Source organism: Nerophis lumbriciformis, linkage group LG12 (genome assembly GCF_033978685.3).
Source record: "Nerophis lumbriciformis linkage group LG12, RoL_Nlum_v2.1, whole genome shotgun sequence".
Taxonomy (NCBI): Eukaryota; Metazoa; Chordata; class Actinopteri; order Syngnathiformes; family Syngnathidae; genus Nerophis; species Nerophis lumbriciformis.
This window is the reverse complement of record NC_084559.2, coordinates 34,030,646-34,052,410: the sequence shown is the minus strand read 5'-3', so window position 1 is coordinate 34,052,410 and position 21,765 is coordinate 34,030,646. Positions and strand designations below refer to the sequence as shown.

General features: G+C 38.4%; 1 protein-coding gene across 1 annotated transcript in view; it reads left to right on the top strand.

Moving 5' to 3' along the window:
- Positions 1 to 2,154: 2,154 nt before the first annotated feature.
- Positions 2,155 to 21,765, top strand: part of plekha2 (pleckstrin homology domain containing A2) — a 37,324-nt gene continuing 17,713 nt past the window's right edge. The window contains exons 1-3 of the mRNA XM_061986442.1: positions 2,155 to 2,401; positions 18,401 to 18,561; positions 18,658 to 18,714. Coding sequence (XP_061842426.1) covers positions 18,421 to 18,561; positions 18,658 to 18,714 — 198 coding nt within the window. The 5' untranslated portion in view covers positions 2,155 to 2,401; positions 18,401 to 18,420. The remainder of the gene's footprint in view (positions 2,402 to 18,400; positions 18,562 to 18,657; positions 18,715 to 21,765) is intronic.

Genomic DNA, 21,765 nt, shown 5'->3' with positions numbered 1-21,765 from the left:
AAAACCAACAGAGTGCATAAACTCACAACAAATTACACACCTGCAAACCAGTCAGCTGTTGCTGTATCCGTAATACGCCGATAGGGAGAAGTTTGTATTTACACGATGAGTCGGGTGTGTTTTGACCTCCGCCGAACCCCTGAGGCCGACTCACCGAACCCCTAGGGTTCGATCGAACCCAGGTTAAGAACCACTGGTTTAGAGTGTCCGCCCTGAGATCGGTAGGTCATGAGTTCAAACCCCGGCCGAGTCATACCAAAGACTATAAAAATGGGACCCGTTACCTCCCTGCTTGGCATTTAGCGTCAAGGTTTGGAATTGGGGGTTAAATCACCAAAAATTATTGCCGGGCGCGACCACCGCTGCTGCTCACTGCTCCTCTCACCTCCCAGGGGGTGATCAAGGGTGATGGGTCAAATGCAGAGAATAATTTCGCCACACCTCATGTGTGTGACAATCATTGGTATTTTAACTTTTTTTTTAAACATATATTATGTATTAGAATATATGTAAACATTAAATGAATCATTATTGCAGTGTTTTTCAACCACTAGTGTGCCGTGAGATAGAGTCTGGTGTGCCGTGGGAGAATATGTAATTTTGCCTATTTGGGTTAAAAATATTTTTTGCAAACCAGCAATAATAATCTGCAAATGTGCCGTTGTTGAGTGTCGGTGCTGTCTAGAGCTCGGCAGAGTAACCATGTTGTACTCTTCCATATCAGTAGGTGGCAGCCGGTAGCTAATTGCTTTGTAGGTGTCGGGAACATGGTTTGTTGTAATCACAATATGCAGACGACAGCGTGCAGGTAAAAAGGCGTCCGTCTAATGCTTAAACCAAAAAATAAACAAAAGGCGAGTGCCGCTAAGAAAAGGCATTGAAGCTTAGGGAAGGCTATGCAAAACAAAACTAAAACTGAACTGGTTGCAAAGGAAACAAAAACATAATGCTGGAAGACAGCAAAGACTTACAGCGTGTGGAGCAGACATGAACATGACATGACAATCAACAATGTACAGAAGACATGCAACTTCGAGAGGAAAAGACCAACAAAACAAGAAAAGCCACCAAAATAAGAGCGCAAGACAAGAACTAAAACACTACACACGGGAAGACACCAAAAAACCCCAAATAAGTCACAGCGTGATGTGACAGGACTTTGAGACAAGAGCTATAGTCATGCATGGTTGGTTATGGTTTGAATTCTTTTTTTTTTGAACTGTTGAAATGAGTTGAAAAATGTGAAAGAAGTAGTCGAACCCAAGGGTGGAAACAGGCTACCAAAAAACTGGAACTCCTGGAAATCTGTTGAATGTGGAAAAATGGTAGTCTGAATGTCCAAGAGGAGTTGAATGTGTTGAAGGTGGAATGGTTTGAACAGGTTGTGGGAATTTGAAAAATGGCCAATTCATTTTGAATGGGGAAAATGCAAAAAAAAAAAAGGAATTATGGGAAATCCGGGATTTAGAATTGTTGAAAGAGAGCACACAATTTCTGAACAGGCTGAATATTTAGAAGTTGGAACAGTTTGAATCAGATGAAAAATGTGAGAATTGTGGAACTCTGAAAAATGTCCCATTCATTTCGATGGGAACTTCAGAAAAAATTGGGAATTATGGGAAAAGCGGGATTTTTTTTGAAAATGATTTAAAAAAAACTTGAGTGGTTCTGAAAGAGTTGAAATGGTTGGTGTTGGAATGTTTCAAGGTCGAGGAATGTAGAAGCAGTAACTATGGTTTGAATTATTATCCAAAACTTGCGAGAACGACTTTTTATTGTCAATATCAGCTACTGAGTTGAATGTTTTTATGTTTTCTGCTGGTGGTGTGCCTCCGCATTTTTTCAATGACAAAAAGAAGGTTGAAAAAACTGCATTATTGGACAGCATCATAAGCGTTCTGTTGCCACCAAGCTTCCACTGTGTTGGAGTGTGTCGTGTTTGACCTACTTTGAGCTCCGTCGGCCCCAGATAACAAAAGTGAGCACACATTCCGCACGCTGAAGAAGTCCCGACAAAAACCGGCAGTGTTTGCGCGCTTAAAAGACCGAAAATGAGGAATTGTGCTTTTTAAAAAGTACAATTAGCAGAGAGTCTGCTAAGTTCCTCATACGAGCGCGAGGAGGAGGAGGAGGATTACTTCCGGGGTTGGTTATGTTCCAATAGCGAAACCCGGAAGTAAGCTTTAGAAGAAGGCTGCCCTGTAAGGCGAGCACACGGCAGGACGGGGAGTGGGAGTGGGAGTGGGTTCCTTTCTTCGGCACGTCGGACGTTCGTCAGAGTCAAAGTAGTTTTTTTTAAAAAGTAAAGTTCGCGTCCGTCATGTTGGCCCGTCGTGTCCAAGGGGGAGTCGTAGCGGTGTGAGGCGCTGCTCGTGGCGCAGACACGGACTCTGCGAGGCGGGTGAGTCCACTCTGGAACTCTTGCTGTTGATGTGCGTGTGCGTGTGCGTGTTTGACGTGGGGAGACACAATCATGGCAGGTGCTGCAAAGTCCTCCTCATCACCAACATCATGATCACATCGTGCATTATTGAGTCTCTGAGTACTTCCTTAATGCATGGCGCCTTCGACACGAGTGGGCTTCTCTGCACATCCTGCTGCGTGACTTGAACAGAAGGAAGTGTGTGCATCTCATCATTCATTTTTCCATCGGAGACAAAACTAAACACTTGTGATTTGGTACTCCGGTCCAAAACATACCTGGTGCCCAATATTTATTATTTTTAATGTGATTAATCACACTTTTGAACTTGGATTAATCATAATTAATCACAGTTGCTGCAAAAGCGTTGAATGGTAAATGGGTTATACTTGTATAGCATACTTGACAACCTTGAGACCTCCGAATTCGGGAGATGGGGAGGTAGCGGGGGTGTATATATTTTCAAGTATTTCTTATATATATATATATATATATTAAGGCTGAAACGACGCGTCGACTAAGTCGACGCCATCGATTACGTAAATACGTCGACGCCGTTTTTGTGCGTTGACGTGTCGCATACCTTATTTCCTTGAATAGCCTCCGGGGCGCAAATTAATTTAAAACCTCTTCTCACTCCTGCGCTTACCAAAAGGCGTGGGGTAAATTTAGGCCTGCGCTTATAAATTTGAGTGATGTAAAGCACATTTCATAAAAAAAACGTTATTATGGTCTTACCTTTACTTATAAATGAGTATTCTGATCAAAAGCATCGATAACTTGTTTATAGAAGTCTTCCTTATCTTTCTTCAGTTTTAAAAGTCTCTCTGTCTCGATGGAGATATTCCTTTAAGTATTACCTCCTGCTTCGATTGAAAGCACAGTTTAGAAAACTGTTTTATTTTAGATGTGTAGTCCTCCATGTTAAAAGTGCAAGCAAACGATCGCTGCTCACTCTTGTTGCTTGTTGTCTTCTTCTGCAGCACCGGTCTTCTGTAGTACCGGTAGTCGCTAGAAGGATCACTAGCGCCCTCTACCAGCAGGAGGCGGGAGTCATTTAATGACTCATATTTTACACACGCAGCTACGGTATATTAATAAAACATAGCTGCTTACTGTTATATTTAGCATATTCAATAGCTTGGACCTTAAATCCTACTGAATAGCTCTTAATCTTCTTCTCTTTATGCGATGTCAAATGATTGAAATCAGCCTCCTCCATTTTGAAAATGATGACTCGTGACGTGACGAGTTTGACCCGGCGAAAATTCTAGGCATATGCTAATTATTTTGCGAAACGAGTTTGACCCGGCGGAAATTCTAGACATGCGCTAATAAAAATAATATTTTGCGAAACGAGTTTGACCCGGCGGTAATGCTAAGCATGCGCTAATTATTTTGCGAAACGAGTTTGACCCGGCAGTAATTCTAGGCATGCGAATACTGTATACCCTGCGGCAATTCAAGGAAATACGCACTTTTTTGTATTGGATGTTTATCTTTATTTTTGCACATTTTAAAGCAAAATAAGCAATACTTTTACTTTTGAAATGCTTATACTATTGCAGAATATTAAGATTTGCACTGGATGTTTACTTTTATATTTGCATATTAAAAAGCAAATAAGCTACTTTTAATTTTGTTAAATGTTAAACGTTTTAAATGTTTACATTGTTACAGAATATTTTGTCATGTTGTTGTCAATGTTGACTGAGTGGCCATACTTTTTTTTGTAAATAAAAGTCATGCCTTTTGAAAAAACTGGCCTACATTTATTTTTTCATCTTCATTTTAAATAAAAATAATAATCGGTAAAAGGAAAAATAATCTATAGATTAATCGATAGAAAAATAATCGTTAGCTGCAGCCTTAATATATATATATATATATTAGGGCTGCAACTAACAATTAATTTGATAATCGATTAATCTGTCGATTATTACTCTGATTAATCGATTAATAATCGGAAAAAAGAGACAAACTACATTTCTATCCTTTCCAGTATTTTATTGGGGGAAAAAACAGCATACTGGCACCATGTTCTGGACATTGGGGATGCAGCATACAGCTATAATAACACATAAATGTAACTCATCAGATCAGAACTGAATCAGATATTGTACACGTTTCTGTTGTGAATAATAAAGGATTCATTTTAGGCTGCCTCTGAATAATAGCATGAAATATTGCAGCACCTTCATAACATTTAGTTATACTAAAGCGTCACTCAAATCTAAATATATTTATATAGCTTTCTCGGACCCGGCTACAATGATCCATTATGAAACCAACCTGAGATATTTCTGTCCGTAACGTTTATTTCGAAATTGGTAACCGTGCGTCTTCTCTCTCAAAACGGAGTCAAATGTGCCGGAGACACATTATCAGCGTAACGTTAACGTTACTCACAAAAAAGCTGAACTCATGAATGCCTGTTGCCACTATGGACTTAAAAAGTTACGTACCGTGAGTTCTTCCCTTCATCCATGGCTCCAACATGTTTCCTTTTCAGGTGCTCCTGAAGCAATGTTGTACTTCCGTGCCATTTTTCAGGAAACTGTCTTCTTTGAAGTCTTTAAAGTAAAGTGTTCCCACACTTTTGACAACTTAGGTCGTACACTTTTCTCCATTGAAGCAATAACCTCAAGATGTTTTTCCGCTGAACTATTCGTACTGTTTTCCTCCGCCATTTTTCGAATTTTTCCAGCAAAGGAGACGGCGTGGTCACGTGAGCTGCACATGAGACATCATTGGCTAGCTTACGCCACCTCATGAGACGTAACCTCAGCGCCGCCCTGGCGCTGTTTTGTACTTATTTTGATTATTGTTTCTCAGCTGTTTGTAAATGTTGCAGTTTATAAATAAAGGTTTATTTAAAAAAAATAAATAATAATAATAACAATAAAAATAAAAAAAAGCCTCCGAGTTCCAACAAATCGATGACTAAATTATTCGGCAACTATTTTTATAATCGATTTTAAGCGATTTAATCGATTAGTTGTTGCAGCCCTAATATATATATATATATATATATATATATATATATATATATATATTAGGGGTGTAACGGTACACAACAATTTCGGTTTGGTACGTACCTCGGTTAAGAGGTCACCGTTCGGTTCATTTTCGGTACAGTAAGAAAACAACAAAATATAAATTTTTTGGTTATTTACCAAATTTGCAAAATCTTCCACCAAAAATATTTTTCTTGGTGGAATATTTGATGTGAAGTAATCGGAACCTTGGATAGGTCAATAATTCATAATAACATTGATTTTGATTCAATATTATGCTTTGAGCGATGACAGTTTGAAAGACAAAAAAAACAGGTTTGTTTTATTAGTCAACATTGCAACTTTTTCTAAATTACATTTAACGTTTAAGCTTTTTTATTTCACTTTTGTTATGTTTTTGTTTATTTTAATAGTATTTTTAGAATGTGCCTTTAAAACGTTAGCTGTGGGCTGCAAATATCCTCCAGGGCACACTTTTGACACCTCTGCTATAGATAATAAAAAATTTAATCTGATAAATCTATGAATAAAAAGCATGCGCGTTTATCATAACTCTCTTGCTCGCGCTCTCTCTGTGTCTCGCGCTCCCTCACGAATGCTGCTGCACACACAATTTGTTTTGTTTTTAACCTTCTTAACCCTGAACGTACATTGTTAATACACGCAACCATAACTCAGGGTGCTAGACATTTGGAGCGTTTGGGGGGCAGCGCCCGGGCGGCCCCGCGGGGGAGGGCGTGTCCGGTGGGGGGAGGACGTGTGGCATGCTAGCAGCGATCGGTTTCACCGAACATGTCCTCTTTTGCTAGCATGCTGGCGGCTAACGGGCTAGGATAGACTGGCCGTGCGCCTTTTTTTCGCCGGGCGTGTCCTCTTTTGCGCGGCTGTCGGGGCGGGGTTTCTTGGGTGCCTCAGGTGTCCGGCATTTTGAGTATTGTTTACACAACGTGCAGTACGCTACTTAATACGTCCGTGTGGAAACTCGTTCAGTACACCTCCGCACCGAACCGGAAGCCCCATACCGAAACGGTTCGATAAAATACCCGTACCGGACTGCCGATATTATCGGCCGATAAATGCTTTAAAATTTAATATCGGAAATTATCGGTATCGGTTTCAAAATTATCGGTTTCAAAAAGTAAAATGTATGACTTTTTAAAACGCCGCTGTGTACACGGACGTAGGGAGAGGTACAGAGCGCCAATAAACCTTAAAGCAGTGGTTCTAAACCTTGTTGGAGGTACCGAACCCCACTAGTTTCATATGCGCATTCACCGAACCCTTCTTTAGTGAAAAATAAAATGTTTGTTTTTTTTCAAATTCAAGACAAAGTTATATGTTTTTTGTAACACTTTAGTATGGGGAATATATTCTAAGTAACAAAGACTTAATTTAGAGTTATTTGGTTAGGGTTAGGGTTAGAGGGTTAGGGTTATAATAAGGCCATGCCGAATAAGGCATTAATAAGTACTTAATAATGACTAGTTAAGAGCCAATATGTTACTAATTTGCATGTTAATAAGCAACTAATTAATGGTGAATATGTTCCCCATACTAAAGTATTACCATGTTTTTTTTTACTGGTGCACAAAATGAACCATGCATGAACATCACCTTGTTCAAACAACAAAACCAACACAGTGTATAAACTCACAACAAATTACACACCTGCAAATCAGTCAGCTGTTGCTGTATCTGTAATACGCCGAATAGGAGAAGTATGTATTTACACAATGAGTCGGGTGTGTCTTGACCTTCGCCGAACCCCTGAGGGCGACTCACCGACCCCCTATGGTTCGATCGAACCCAGGTTAAAAACCACTGCCTTAAAGGCACTGCCTTTGCGTGCCGGCCCAGTCACATAATATCTACGGCTTTTGACACACCCACAAGTCAATACCATGCATTCTTGGTCAACAGCCATACAGGTCACACTGAGGGTGGCCGTATAAACAACTTTAACACTGTTACAAATATGTGCCACACTGTGAACCCACACCAAACAAGAATGACAAACACATTTAGGGAGAACATCCGCACCGTAACTCAACATAAACACAACAGAACAAATACCCAGAACCCCTTGCAGCACTAACTCTTCCGGGAAACTACAATATACACCCCCACCTCCCACCTCAACCCCGCCCACCTCAACCTCCTCATGCTCTCTCAGGGAGAGCATGTCCGAAATTCCAAGCTGCTGTTTTGAGGCATGTTAAAAAAAAAAAATGCACTTTGTGACTTCAATAATAAATATGGCAGTGCCATGTTGGCACTTTTTTTTCCATAACTTGAGTTGATTTATTTTGGAAAACCTTGTTACACTGTTTAATGCATCCAGCGGGGCATCACAACAAAATTAGGCATAATAATGTGTTATTTCCAAGACTGTATATATCGGTATCGGTTGATATCGGAATCGGTAATTAAGAGTTGGACAATATCGAGATATCGGCAAAAAAGCCATTATCGGACATCTCTTATTTATATATATATATATATATATATATATATATATATATATATATATATATATATATATATATATATATATATATAGGGATGTAACGGTACGTGTATTTGTATTGAACCGTTTCAGTACGGGGGTTTCGGTTCGGTTCGGAAGTGTACTGAACGAGTACACATGCTAGCAGCGACCGGGCTAGGACAACAAGTAAAAGCCAGAGCTGGAAGACCCTCCTGCCTCGTTAAAATCTCCCGTTTGGGAACACTTTGGCTGCGCGATACAACAATGGAGGACGGAGGTTTGCCGACAATGTTCAGCAGCTGCTTCTGACAACACGTCAAATATGTGTTGCACCTTTCCTGCTTCCGGCTCCCAGACTGTAGTCGAGGAGCGCAGGGGAGACACTCCATCAGGGCCGATGTATTCTCTGGGGCAACACCCTTCACTCTACCCGGCAGTGGGTCTCCACAGCTCCGGACTCCAGGGTAAATGATGAGTCCGGCGATTAGTTGCAAATCGTAGCTTTATTGAGGTCTTGCACACAGCCAATCCAACAAAACACTAGCTACTCCCCGCACTCGCGCTACCGCTCCCTCACCTCACATGCTGTCACATATTAAAGGGCCACAATACGCTACTCTCATAACACATGCTAACCCATTTGAAGCGTCACCACCGCATTCAAGCAGCCTCTCCTCGGCGAGTCAGGCAGGGCTAAAGCAATAACAAATTTTTCTATAGCAACAGATTTAAGACCATATTGCATTAAAAACTAGATTTTGACCCACTTATATGGTGGAAGAACAATGAGCCCATATATCCTCTTACTGCCAAGTTAGCCAGGCTGGGGGGGGGGAAGAAAAGTTAATCTGAGGCTGAGTTGACTTGAAACTGTTTAATGTTGCACTTTTTATATGTAGAAGAAAAGTTTTGTCATTTTATTTAATCTGAGTAACAACTTGAGGCAGTTTAATGTTGATTAACGTGGACCCCGACTTAAACAAGTTGAAAAACTTATTGGGGTGTTAGTGGTCAATTGTACGGAATATGTACTGTACTGTGCAATCTACTAATAAAAGTATCAATCAATCAAAAAAAGCACTTTTATGTAGAAAGGTTTTGTTAAGAAACCATCCTGAGCCTTATTTTATTTAGTTTTTATTTTATATATGTTGACCACATTAACCCTGGCAATGGACCATGTGTGTATATGTATGTTATGCCATTGTTTACAAATTTGGTAAATAACCAAAAAATGTATATTTTGTTGTTTTCTTACTGTACCGAAAATGAACCGAACCGTGACCTCTAAACCGAGGTACGTACAGAACCGAAATTTTCGGTTACACCCCAATGTGTGTGTGTGTGTGTGTGTGTGTGTGTGTGTGTGTGTGTGTGTGTGTGTGTGTGTATTAGGGCTGCAACAACTAATCGATTAAAATCGATTATAAAAATAGTCATCGATTTGTTGGATCTATGCTATGCGCAGAGGCATTTTATGTATTTATTTAAGAAAACAATTATTTATAAACTGCAACATGTACAAACAGCTGAGAAACAATAATAAAAAGTATGGTGCCAGTAAGCTGTTTATTTTTCAATAAAATACTGGAAAGGATAGAAATGTAGTTGTTTTATCCGATTATTAATCAAAGTAATATTCAATAGATTAATCGATTATCAAATTAATCGTTAGTTGCAGCCCTAGTATGTATGTATGTATGTATGTATGTATATATATCCATCCATCCCATCCATTTTCTACCGCTTATTCCCTTCGGGGTCGCGGGGGGCGCTGGAGCCTATCTCAGCTACAATCGGGCGGAAGGCGGGGTACACCCTATATGTATATATATATATATATATATATATACATGTGTATATATATATATATATATATATATATATATATACTGTATATATGAATATTACATATTATATATATATATATATATATATATATAATATATATATACTGTATATATAAATATTACATATATATATATATATATATATATATATATATATATATATATGTGTGGGGGAAAAAAAATCACAAGACTATTTCATCTCTACAGGCCTGTTTCATGAGGGGGGGTTCCCTCACTCATGATGAGTGAGGGAACCCCCCCTCATGAAACAGGCCTGTAGAGATGAAATAGTCTTGTGATTTTTTTTCCCCACACATACATATATTGCGCTCTACTACGGTATCGAGCACTATTTTTTGGATAACCTTATTAAGACATATATATATATATATATATATATATATATATATATATACTGTATATATAAATATTACATATTATATATATATTTATATTTATATATGTATGTATATACGCCTGTGTGTGTGTGTATATACGTATATATTAGGGCTGCGAATCTTTCGGTGTCCCACGATTCGATTCAATATCGATTCTTGGGGTCACGATTCGATTCAAAATGGATTTTTTTCGATTCAACGCGATTCTCGATTCAAAAACGATATTTTCTCAATTCAAAAGGATTCTCTATTCATTCAATACATAGGATTTCAGCAGGATCTACCCCAGTCTGCTGACATGCAAGCAGAGTAGTAGATTTTTGTAAAAAGCTTTTATAATTGTAAAGGACAATGTTTTATCAACTGATTGCAATAATGTACATTTGTTTTAACTATTAAATGAACCAAAAATATGACTTATTTTATCTTTGTGAAAATATTGGACACAGTTTCTTTTTTTTTTTTAATAAATGTCTAATGATAATGTCAATGAGGGATTTTTAATCACTGCTATGTTGAAATTGTAACTAATATTGATACTGTTGTTGATAATATTAATTTTTGTTTCACTACTTTTGGTTTGTTCTGTGTCGTGTTTGTGTCTCCTCTCAATTGCTCTGTTTATTGCAGTTCTGAGTGTTGCTGGGTCCGGTTTGGTTTTGGAATTGGATTGCATTGTTATGGTTTTGCTGTGTATTGTTTTGTTGGATTGATGTCTATGTCTATTGAATGTCTATACCGTGCCACCGCTGTTAATATGTCAATGTTTTTTGACCCGGTGTTAACTTTTATTTGACCATGCACATGTTTACAATAGGACTATCTGCGGTTAGCCGAGTAGAGGCATTGATTGGAACATTTACGGTATGTGACGTTAGAAACGCTAACATGTAGCATTGTTGGCTGAAGGGTGGGAACATGCAACGCCTCACTTGACTTCATAGACCAGGTCCTCTGAGGGTTCAGCCCCTGAATTGACTCTGACTTATGTTTCTGGTTGAACATCTGTGACCTCTGACCTCACAAATGTGCTTCTAAATTCTCACGGACAAAATCGTTTGGAAAATCTTCCCAGAAGCTGTTAACAGACAAAAGGGATTAACTCTATATTTTCTGTTATGTTACGTTCCTGTGGATGTAATGGTCAGTTATCCCAACATTTATAATGTGGAACTAATTAGAAATGAATTAAAACAAAAAATAGAGATAAAAGTGAATTCCAATTGACAAATGCATTTTAAATGGTGGCATTATATGAGAGTTGCATAATGTGCATCTCTGCCTCTATTGCATCATGTTTGCATCATCCTGTCGTTAGTATGATTAGTCCCAGACTTTGATTAGGCCGCATGTGCTTCCTGTCAGTCAGTTGCCTCGCTGAAACTGTCCTTAAATAAGACAGGTTTGTGGCAACATTGTCGCTATTTAATAGATAAAATGTTCTGTATGTATGGTACCCACAATGCCACAACTTATCTTCACTTCTCCCCCAGTGGTTAAAGCAGATCTTTATACCGGTAGATGTCTAAAAAAATGTGTGTGTGGGTGTATGCCAGGCTGGTTGTGCGTGTGTGTGACCACTGCAATGCTATTTTCCTTTCTGGGCAGAGTTTCTCTACTTAATTGAGTGCCATCAGAGAGCAGTAGAAATAGAGAGCAGTAAACGTATTTTCATTATTTAAAACTATTTATGCAAGAGTTCCTACAGTGCAGTTACGTGTGGCAAACTCATAACGGCAATGTTGATACTTTGCGTCCTTTAAGGCAGACTTTCACTGTGCAACCTACTAATAAAAGTCTCAATCAATCAATCAATCAATCAATCAATCAGTATTTCTGCCCATTGTGGGTCGGCGAGCGCCTACTAAAGGGCGGCCAAAAAATATGTTTCTCAAGTGTAATCGACATGGGCTGCAGCAGTACTCCGCTGCAATACAACTTTTCACCACTTCTCACAGTACTGACAATATCAAACAAACAGAAGCAAAAGTCATAGAGAAGTTTTTAAGAGCAAACATTATGGCTAATGTCTTGAAGCTGTATTTTAATTTTCACTTTAACTTTATGGATAGTTTAAACATATTTATTATTAATTTAGTATATTTATTTTAGTAGTAGATGATTGCATGTGCATTTGTTAATAAAAGTGTAGTTTTTGAGTCTGTTCTTAGCCTGATCATACATAAACGACCTCATCAATTTTCATGAATCCTTGTTGGTGCATCCGGCGAGAAAAAAAACAATTAAATTCATAACTGTTCATAACTTTTTTTTATATACTTAATGATAACAATACTAGATGTAGTTTAAAATGTTTTCATTTCAGACATACTGTACAAAGAAAGTGGGTGGCGAATACAAATCCATAAATTAGTTGCACCGTTTTATAAGCCGCAGGCTGCAAAGCGTATGGAAAAAAGCAGCAGCTTATAGTCTGCAATTTACAGTAATTTTATTATTAATAATACCACTCTGAAACTGATTATTTTTGAAACGTAAAACAAGTATTTTTAGAAATACAAATTAACTTTTAACTGTTGCTTCTTTTTGTTGTCGTTTTTTTTAATGTCACAAACAAACCGCCAGTTAGTGCTGTTAGATTGTGGAGGGACACACAGCGGCGCCCGCTGCTCGTAGAGATCTGTTTTGGTGTTAGAGGCTAAAAAAGTGTTCAATAAGACCAGAAAACAGTCGCTAGATTTGTTGCTAGTATCTTTTTTTTATTTTTTAAAAGGTGTCTTGAGCGATCCGAATATTTGCTAAATAATAGCAATAAAGTTGCTGAAATGGCAACACTGATCCCTCCTGCTAAGTCTTCTTATTCTTTGGCAGACCCTTTGAGATGTGTTATCAAGTAGAGTTACGATGCACACCGCCACCTACTGTACAGAATTGGAACAACAAGCTATATTCACTGACATTATAATTAGGGTTGTGCGATATATGCAATATAAATTATATTAATTTGGCCAATAATATGCCCTTAATTTTCTGAAGTGCATATTGTGAATGCCTGTATTTTGACATGCGTTGTGACATTTTTTGGAATGTACATAGATGCTTTTATTTTGACATGCACAGTGGCATCAAAGAGTCAGATTTCCATGTTGGAAATCGGTTTCTTAGTCACATCACTGCTAAAAGCTGCATTTTTCAACTTCTTGTAAGTTTTTGTGTTTCGAAGGCATTGTCTTTATTTGTTTTAGAAATGTATTAGAACATATAACCTTTGTGTTATCCATTCATCCATTTTCTACCGCTTATTCCCTTTGGGGTCGCAGGGGGGCGCTGGAGCCTATTAGCTACAATCGGGCGGAAGGCCCTTTGTGTTATGTTGTGCTGAATTCATTTAAATTGTGAAGTTTGTAAACCTTTTTTTTCCCCATCACAATTGATTCATGTTTTATGCCTTTGAATAATTACAGTACATGTTATGTTTCACTTCTGTATTTACAAGTTTACTACTAATACTATGCAGGAATTTATTTATGTATATTTGTATGTTTTCTCTAGTTTCACTCTGGTTCTTACTGGATTTGACAGTAAAGCACTTGGAGCTCGGATGCTACTTTCTGACTCTCATTTTCATTTTGGATAGAGTTTGGCTGGCTATTGACTTGTGTCCACTTACACACACAAAGAGAACAGTACAGCCAACTACCGAGTTTTTAAAACTATCGTTCTATCGTGATAATGCATTCTAGCTGCGTCCTGTAAATTTGACAGCGACAAGCAAACAAAGGCATCCTCAACGCAATGTCGCGTCCTCGCTAGCAAGCTAGCGGCAAATGTCCCTCCACAGTGCAGCTTTTAGATCACTGATTTCAACTAAATAAACTGTTTCTTACACGTGCCATTATCACTGGAGGACTTGATATGGAGGTTAATTTGTGTCTTCAATATGAAAGCTTTTTTTTTATATACTGAATTTATGTAACTTAATGTTTTGCTTTTGAATTGTGAACAGCATTATTGTACATCAAATTGGGCTGACAATTATATTGCAAATAAATTAAGTGTAAAAAAAATCTGTGTACAAAAATTCAGTGCTGAAAAATTAGGTCTTGGAAAACAGCATAAAAAAAGGAGATAACTGCGCTACCTGGCCATAATACAACATAATTAACATTTCAATGTGGCCCGCTGGATATTTTCAAACTATAGAAATGATTCCAATGGTTAGAATCTGCACTTTTGAGTGACATACGAAGCTCTGGAAATGAACAGGATGGGTCAGAGTCGGCGAGGCTTGCTTTCAAAGCAACAAAGTCCCACATTCTATATTTTGATGTACATTCTGACTGTCATATAATTCAGTAAAATAACCAAAGTTAATTCCGATTTTGAGATGGTCTGTTTAGTATTTTACTGAAAAAGACACTCGAATGTACATGAACATAGAGAATGTGGGATTTACAATTAACTATGAACAATAAAACACTGATAATTGAAAATATATGAATGTTGCTCCTCTACTGCAGACCACCTTCTTGATCGACATCCTTTATGATCAAGCAAGAGCAACAAAGATGCAACAAACACAGCGAAAAATAAAGGCAAAAAGATAAAAAAAAACATCCACTTATTGGATATACAAAACCCAAAACTAGTGAAGTGGGCACGTTGTGTAAATCATAAATAAAAACAGAATACAATGATTTGAAAATCCTTTTCAATTTATATTCAATTGAATAGACTGCAAAGACAAGATATTTCATGTTCGAACTGAGAAACAATTTTTTTTTTGCAAATAATCATTAACTTAGAATTTAATGGCAGCAACACATTGCAAAAAAGTTGGCACAGGGGCATTTTTACCACTGTGTTACATGGCCTTTCCTTTTAACGGACCAATTTTTTAAGCTTTTCAGGTTAAATTATTTCGCATTCTTGCTTGATGTACAGCTTAAGTTGTTCAACAGTCGTTGCAGTTGTGGTATTTTAGGCTTCATATTGCGCCACACATTTTCAATGGGAAACAGATCTAGACTACAGCCAGGCCACTCTAGTACCCGCATTCTTCTACTATGAAGCCAAGCTGTTGTAACACGTGGCTTGGCATTGTCTTGCTGAAATAAGCAGGGGCGTCCATTACAATGTTGCTTGGATGGCAACATATGTTGCTCCAAAACCTGTATGTACCTTTTAGCATTATTGGTGCCTTCACAGATGTGTAAGTTACCCATGTCTTGGGCCCTAATACACCCCCATACCATCACAGATGCTGGCTTTTGAACTTTGCGCCTATAACAATCCGGATGGTTCTTTTCCTCTTTGGTCCAGAGGACATGACGCCCATAGTTTCCAAAAACAATTTGAAATGTGGACTCGTCAAACCACAGAACAATTTTCCACTTTGTCCATCTTAGATGAGTTCGGGCCCAGCGAAGCCGGCAGCGTTTCTGGGTGTTGTTGATAAATGGCTTTCGCTTTGCATAGTAGAGTTTTAACTTGCATTTACAGATATGGCGACAAACTGTAGTTACTGACAGTGGTTTTCTGAAGTGTTCCTGAGCCCATGTGGTGATATCCTTTACACACTGATGTCGCTTTTTGATACAGTACCACCTGAGGTATCGAAGGTCCGTAATATCATCGCTTACGTGCAGTGATTTCTCCAGATTCTCTGAAACTTTTCATAATATTACGGACCGTAGATGGTGAAATCCATAAATTACTTGCAATAGCTCGTTGAGAAATGTTGTTCTTAAACTGTTCGACAATTTGCTCACGCATTTGTTCACAAAGGGGTGACCCTCGCCCCATCCTTGTTTGTGAATGACTGAGCATTTCATGGAAGCTGCTTTTATACCCAATCATGGCACCCACCTGTTCCCAATTAGCCTGTTCACCTATGGGATGTTCCAAATATGTGTTTGATGAGCATTCCTCACCTTTCTCTGTCTTTTTTGCTACTTGTGCCAGCTTTTTTGAAACGTGTTGGAGGCATTAAATTCCAAATGAGCTGATATTAGCAAAAAATAACAACGTTTTCCATTTTGAACGTTAAGTATCTCGTCTTTGCAGTCTATTAAATTGAATATAGGTTGAAAAGGATTTGCAAATCATTGTATTTTGTTTTATTTACGATTTACACAACATGCCAACTTCACTGGTTTTGGGGTTTGTAATATCACTGTTCCTATGGTCATCGTAGTGTGTTGTTCATCTTCGTCTTGTGAACAACAAGCTTACGCTCAAACATTTATTCCTCCCTTTATGAATGCATCCAAACATCTATAGTTAAGTTAAAGTTAAAGTACCACTGATAGTTACACACACACTAGGTGTTGTGAAATAAACCTCTGTGGCCCGAGCTCCTCTTTGACCCAGCCCCTTGTTCCACCCCCTGGGAGGTGAGGGGAGCAGTGAGCAGCAGCTGTGACCGCGCTCAGGAATCATTTTGGTGATTTAACCCCCAATTCCAACCCTTGATGCCGAGTGCCAAGCAGGGAGGTAATGGGTCCCATTTTTATAGTCTTTGGTATGACTCGGCCGCGGTTTGAACTCACGACCTACCGGTTTCAGGGCGGACACCCTAACCGCAAGGCCACTGAGCACAGTGAGCAAGTGTCAACCCCATCTATATCCTGTGTCTTCTTCTTACGTTAACCTGACCATCATTATCCAGCACCATCTGCTGGTCACATTGTGTATCACAGTCAGTTTAACTGCATATCATGACAGGTAGAAACCGCATGTCACTCAAAAGTGCGGATTCTAACCATTGGAATAATTTCTATAGTTTGACAATATCTAGCAGGCCGCATTGAAATGTTAATTATGTTGTATTATGGCCAGATAGCCCAGTTAACTGCCTTTTTTATGTTGTTTTGCAAGACCCGTGTCACGTGACTTCAAACTCAACACCTCATTGGCTGGTTCTGAGACAGGATCGATTGCTTCAGTCTTAATTTAAGTGAGAGTTGCTTTTTGAAGCAGCAAATTTTAGACACTGAAATTCTCAGCACTCAATTTTTATACACTGACTGAATTTTAAAACACTTATTTTTTTTTTCAATGAAATTGTCGTTGATTTATTAAAATGTTGCTCATAAAATTCAAATGCAAATAAATCAGTTACATAAATTCAGTGTAAAAAAAAAAAAAGGGTTTTGTAATAAAGACACAAATTAACCTCTATACTTGAGGACAAGGAATAGCTAAACATGCTACGCTACACACCGGAGGAGGATACAAAAAACATTGCTCACCGCTAAGCCAGAGCTCTTGACATACCAAAGGCGGATTGATACCAAGTAAAGGATCAGTCTATGGTCGATACTCCAGGATTACATTGATATCAGATCTTTTTTTAATTGCTTCCAAACTCAGGAAATTAGAACCACTAGTAGTTTTTTTCTTTTGTTCAGTTATTTTTGTACTATTGACTTTATCAAAAGTTTTGTATGTTATAAAAAGGGAATAAGGAAATCAAATATTGATATTGTTACATTGCCATTCTGTGTTTCTGTCAGAGTGCAATTGTAGTTAAAATTGAATCATCAAACTATCTAGAACTTTTAAGTATGGACATTGGAATGGCCAATACTGCCCCTGTAACTACTTGGTATTTGATCGATACCCAAACTTGTTGTATAGCTCAGAACTACCGTAATGTAACCTATCCAAACAACAGAAGAATATGTGCTTATTACAATTTAAAAGAAATGTAGATAGAACCATGTTACAACAGAAAGTAACCTAACCACTCGTCTGACTCCCTCATAAAATGTGTGTGTGACATTGGCTGCACAACATTGTGTGCTTAACACCACTCAGCATCTTCAGCATAGCGGAGTCTGAGGACTGAATGATTCAAACATTTTTGTCAGTCATGAGCTTGGTGATTCACTCGCGTGGCATGCAATGCATCGTCCTAATGAAAACATTATACCATCTGAAAGCTCCCCCCCCACCCCCCCACCCCCACCATAACCATCACCACCACCCTGGTGTCTGGCCAGTGGAAATGTGAGCAGATCTTGAGCATACTCTGTAATTTTTGGCTGTGGTGGAGGGCCTCAGCGCAGCCTCAGGCTTCAGGCTTTGCCGCCGCTCAGCCTCAATCACGTCACATGAAAAACTGCTGAGTGTGAGATGCTCTCTCTCTCGCTTCCTGTGCGTGTGTGTGAAAGATTTTCACCCTTGCCTCACTTTTATGATATGTGCAGCTTCCCCAGGTCATCTCTTTAAATGCACTTGAATATGTGTGTATGTTTCAGTGATATGTGATAGCAGCAGCATGCCGTACGTGGACCGTCTGAATCGTGTGTGTGGCTTCTTGGATATCGAAGAGAAGGAGAACAGCTGCCGTTTCCAGAGGCGCTACTTCATCCTGGATACGCAGGGGAATGCTTTGCTGTGGTACATGGACAACCCTCAGGTGCTTTGTGCATCACTGAATGACACAACACACTTGCACAAACAGCAATGGGGAACTAAGCCTGGGTAAACAATGGTGTGCGTGTTTTTCATGCAGAACCTGCCCAGTGGAGCAAGCTTTGTTGGCAGCCTGAGACTAACGTATATCTCCAAGGTAAACTCCCTGTTAGCTTTCACTTGGGCCCACTGTGGGAATTTCGTATGTACTCCAATGTCCACTTCATTGCGTACACCTGCACAATTTAAAGAGATCCAAAAGGAGGTTTTTACGTAAATGCCACCTTTCCAAGGCTAACTAGAAAGTCACACCTTTGCCAAGGTGGAACGATAATTTTCTGCATATCAACACAAAAGATTTATTGCGAAAAAAACAAACAATTTACTTGTATTCACATTGTTGCATGTGTAAAAGTGTATTTCTTACGAGATAATAAGAAGCGCTATGTTTAGTGCCGTGGGGGTTTTGAAATAAGGCACTCTGGACAAGTTAATCTTCTCTTCTGTGAAATAATTCTGCTTTGGCATATTTTTCCAGTCTCATCACAATCACAACGTGCTGTGGTATAAGGTCTGCTTCATTGATTCTTCAATATTTTCAAGCAACATTTATGTACTCCTCGCAAATAGCCTTTTTTTAAAAATTCCACAGCGATTCCCTCCTCCTTTCCACGCTGGTTTGTTGTCTTTTGTCTTTGGAACACATATTTAGGTAGAACAATGGACAAAACTTGTCAAAAGGCAATAAAACACAGAAAAGGCATACACGCTGAAGAGCTATGAATTGACTATTAATGTATTGAGCAGCAAGTGACGTGGAGGGCTTTGCTTTTCCAAAAATGCTGCGTCCTGCGGCACAAAATGACTACAGGCGGGACACAATATGATTGAATGAAGCGTTTGTACACAGAAGCATACTTAGCTTGATCTAAAAGTTTGTAAATTGAAAAATTCGCGAATAATAATAATAATTTTGCTAAACGTAATTAAACTACCGGGAACTCCATACGGTTTGGAAAATATAAATTTGTATTAGTTACTACACTCATTAAGGGCCCTATTCTCCCGTTTGCGCCTTAAGTGTCTTTGGACTTATGCACGTTCTTCTTAATTTGTATACTCTCATCCAGCCTGCGATAACCCTACAATTACAATTACTAAACCTGATTACAAAAATAAATACTAATACAAATATACTGCGAAAAACGGGACTCATAAAAACTGATAAAAAACATAAATTACGCAGTGCTAAAGTTAATACATTCTAACTAAATTATAATAAATAGTAATAAACTGTCAAAAAAGTAAAAGTGCAAATGTAAATACAGCTTCTCCACTTTAGTCATAGTTTTTGCGCTGAAGAAACTTCTATGACTTTAGCTCGAGACGTCATCTGTTTGTTTGTTTGATACAGTGTGTAAAGAGAGTGTGGTCAACTCGGTTTCAGACGATCCCCTCAATGATTGGTCAAAAGGCACTCTCGAGACTACAGGACACCATGTGTGCTACCAACTTAAATACTGTAAATGTTTTACCAAAACAGACTATCCTTGAATGTCAGTTAAACTAAAATAATGCTATTTGGTAACCGCAGAAGAGAAAGTGAAACACAAATACAAATAGATGGACAATGAAGAGTAAAAGAAACCCATTTTTGGGTGTAATAATAGATGATAGCGGATCAACAAAGATTGTCTAAGTCTAAAAGCACAGGCATCGCTCAGCGATTACAAACAGTACATTAGAGGCAGCCACCACAGTTGGAATATTTCACACACAAGTCATAATTACTAGTGATTGTTGGTCCAAAGCTAATGACGATTTTGGCAAAATGAGAGTAATAAGTTATTTATTTGGTCGTTCTATGTATTTTTTTTACGTTTATTGCGCTGTTGGGTGCGTGTTATCGAGCCTACTGGTTACTCAACACTGCATGAATGTACTGCAGCAGCAGAGTGCATCAATTATGGCCGCAATAAATACAAGTATGTTTTAATTGTAAGTTTATGAGCTGGAGTATGTTTAGAACTATATTTAGACTTATTTTAGTTGATTTTGTGAGGAAAACTAACGTCAAAACAACTGCAATTGCATGCTTCCGGACACAGCGGCACACGTCCTTGGTAGCAAAGATGGTGCCTATCATTTAGTTGGCCATACTTTCTTTATACACGGCTCTGGTTTACTATTGACATTACTGCCACAAGTGGTGGAAAAATCTATTACAACTGAGTACCACTGCGGCCTACAGTATATGGACCACAGCTGAGAAACAGATATTTTTTGGCGGCCCAACAGTGGGCGGCCATATGCTTAAGAAATGCTGATTCAAACATTGTAAACATCCTATTATGTACAGTATGTTTAATATATGTAGATAAATTACCTGAAATAAAATTGCTGCTTTTAAGGAGACAACATTTTTTTGTTTTTTTTTGGAAACTATGTATCAGACAATGGTGACATTCAAAGAATGTAAAATCCGGAAACAGTATTTTAGAACGTCTTAACTCTGGCTATATTTTTCCAAAATGAGTGTGCTGAAACATAGTTTGTAATTGCATTAGAGGACTAAACACAAAAGAAAATAGCTTTTCATTTAATAACATGAATAAGTCTGTCCAAACTTTTAACTACATTTTGTATATACTGTACCTGACTCCTCATGCCTAAATCTTCTCTGTAACCCATAACAGAATGCGTGAAAAAAAATGTATAAACATATTGGGAACCATCCAGAATGTGTCCTACGGGATACATTACGCTTCTCTATAAGTACGCTTTTTTTTTGGTTATCTCAGTATAAAGCAGCACAGCTGTGCAAGCCCATGACTAAACATGTGGGTCAATCTATACCTCTTTGACAATGTTTATCATTCCTAGTAAGATGGAACTGGTCGATGTACCTAATGAAGTGGCCAGTGAGTGTGTACAGAGAAGGAGAGCAGTGTGCTGTTACACAGATAGAAGCAATCCGAGCTATCTGCAGCTGAAGCTGATGGTCACATGCAGAAGAGCTGCTGACGTTTTCCAGATGTGGACTTCAGCAGAGATAATCACATCTGTCTTCAGTGTTGACAGCTCCTCTCTGGACAGTCTAAGTCAAACAATGCATTCTTTATAACTCCACAATCACTTATTTCCCTTTTTCAGGAAAAGTAATTGAAAAAATATTTATTTTTTATTTGACTTTTTTTCAAGTTTAATA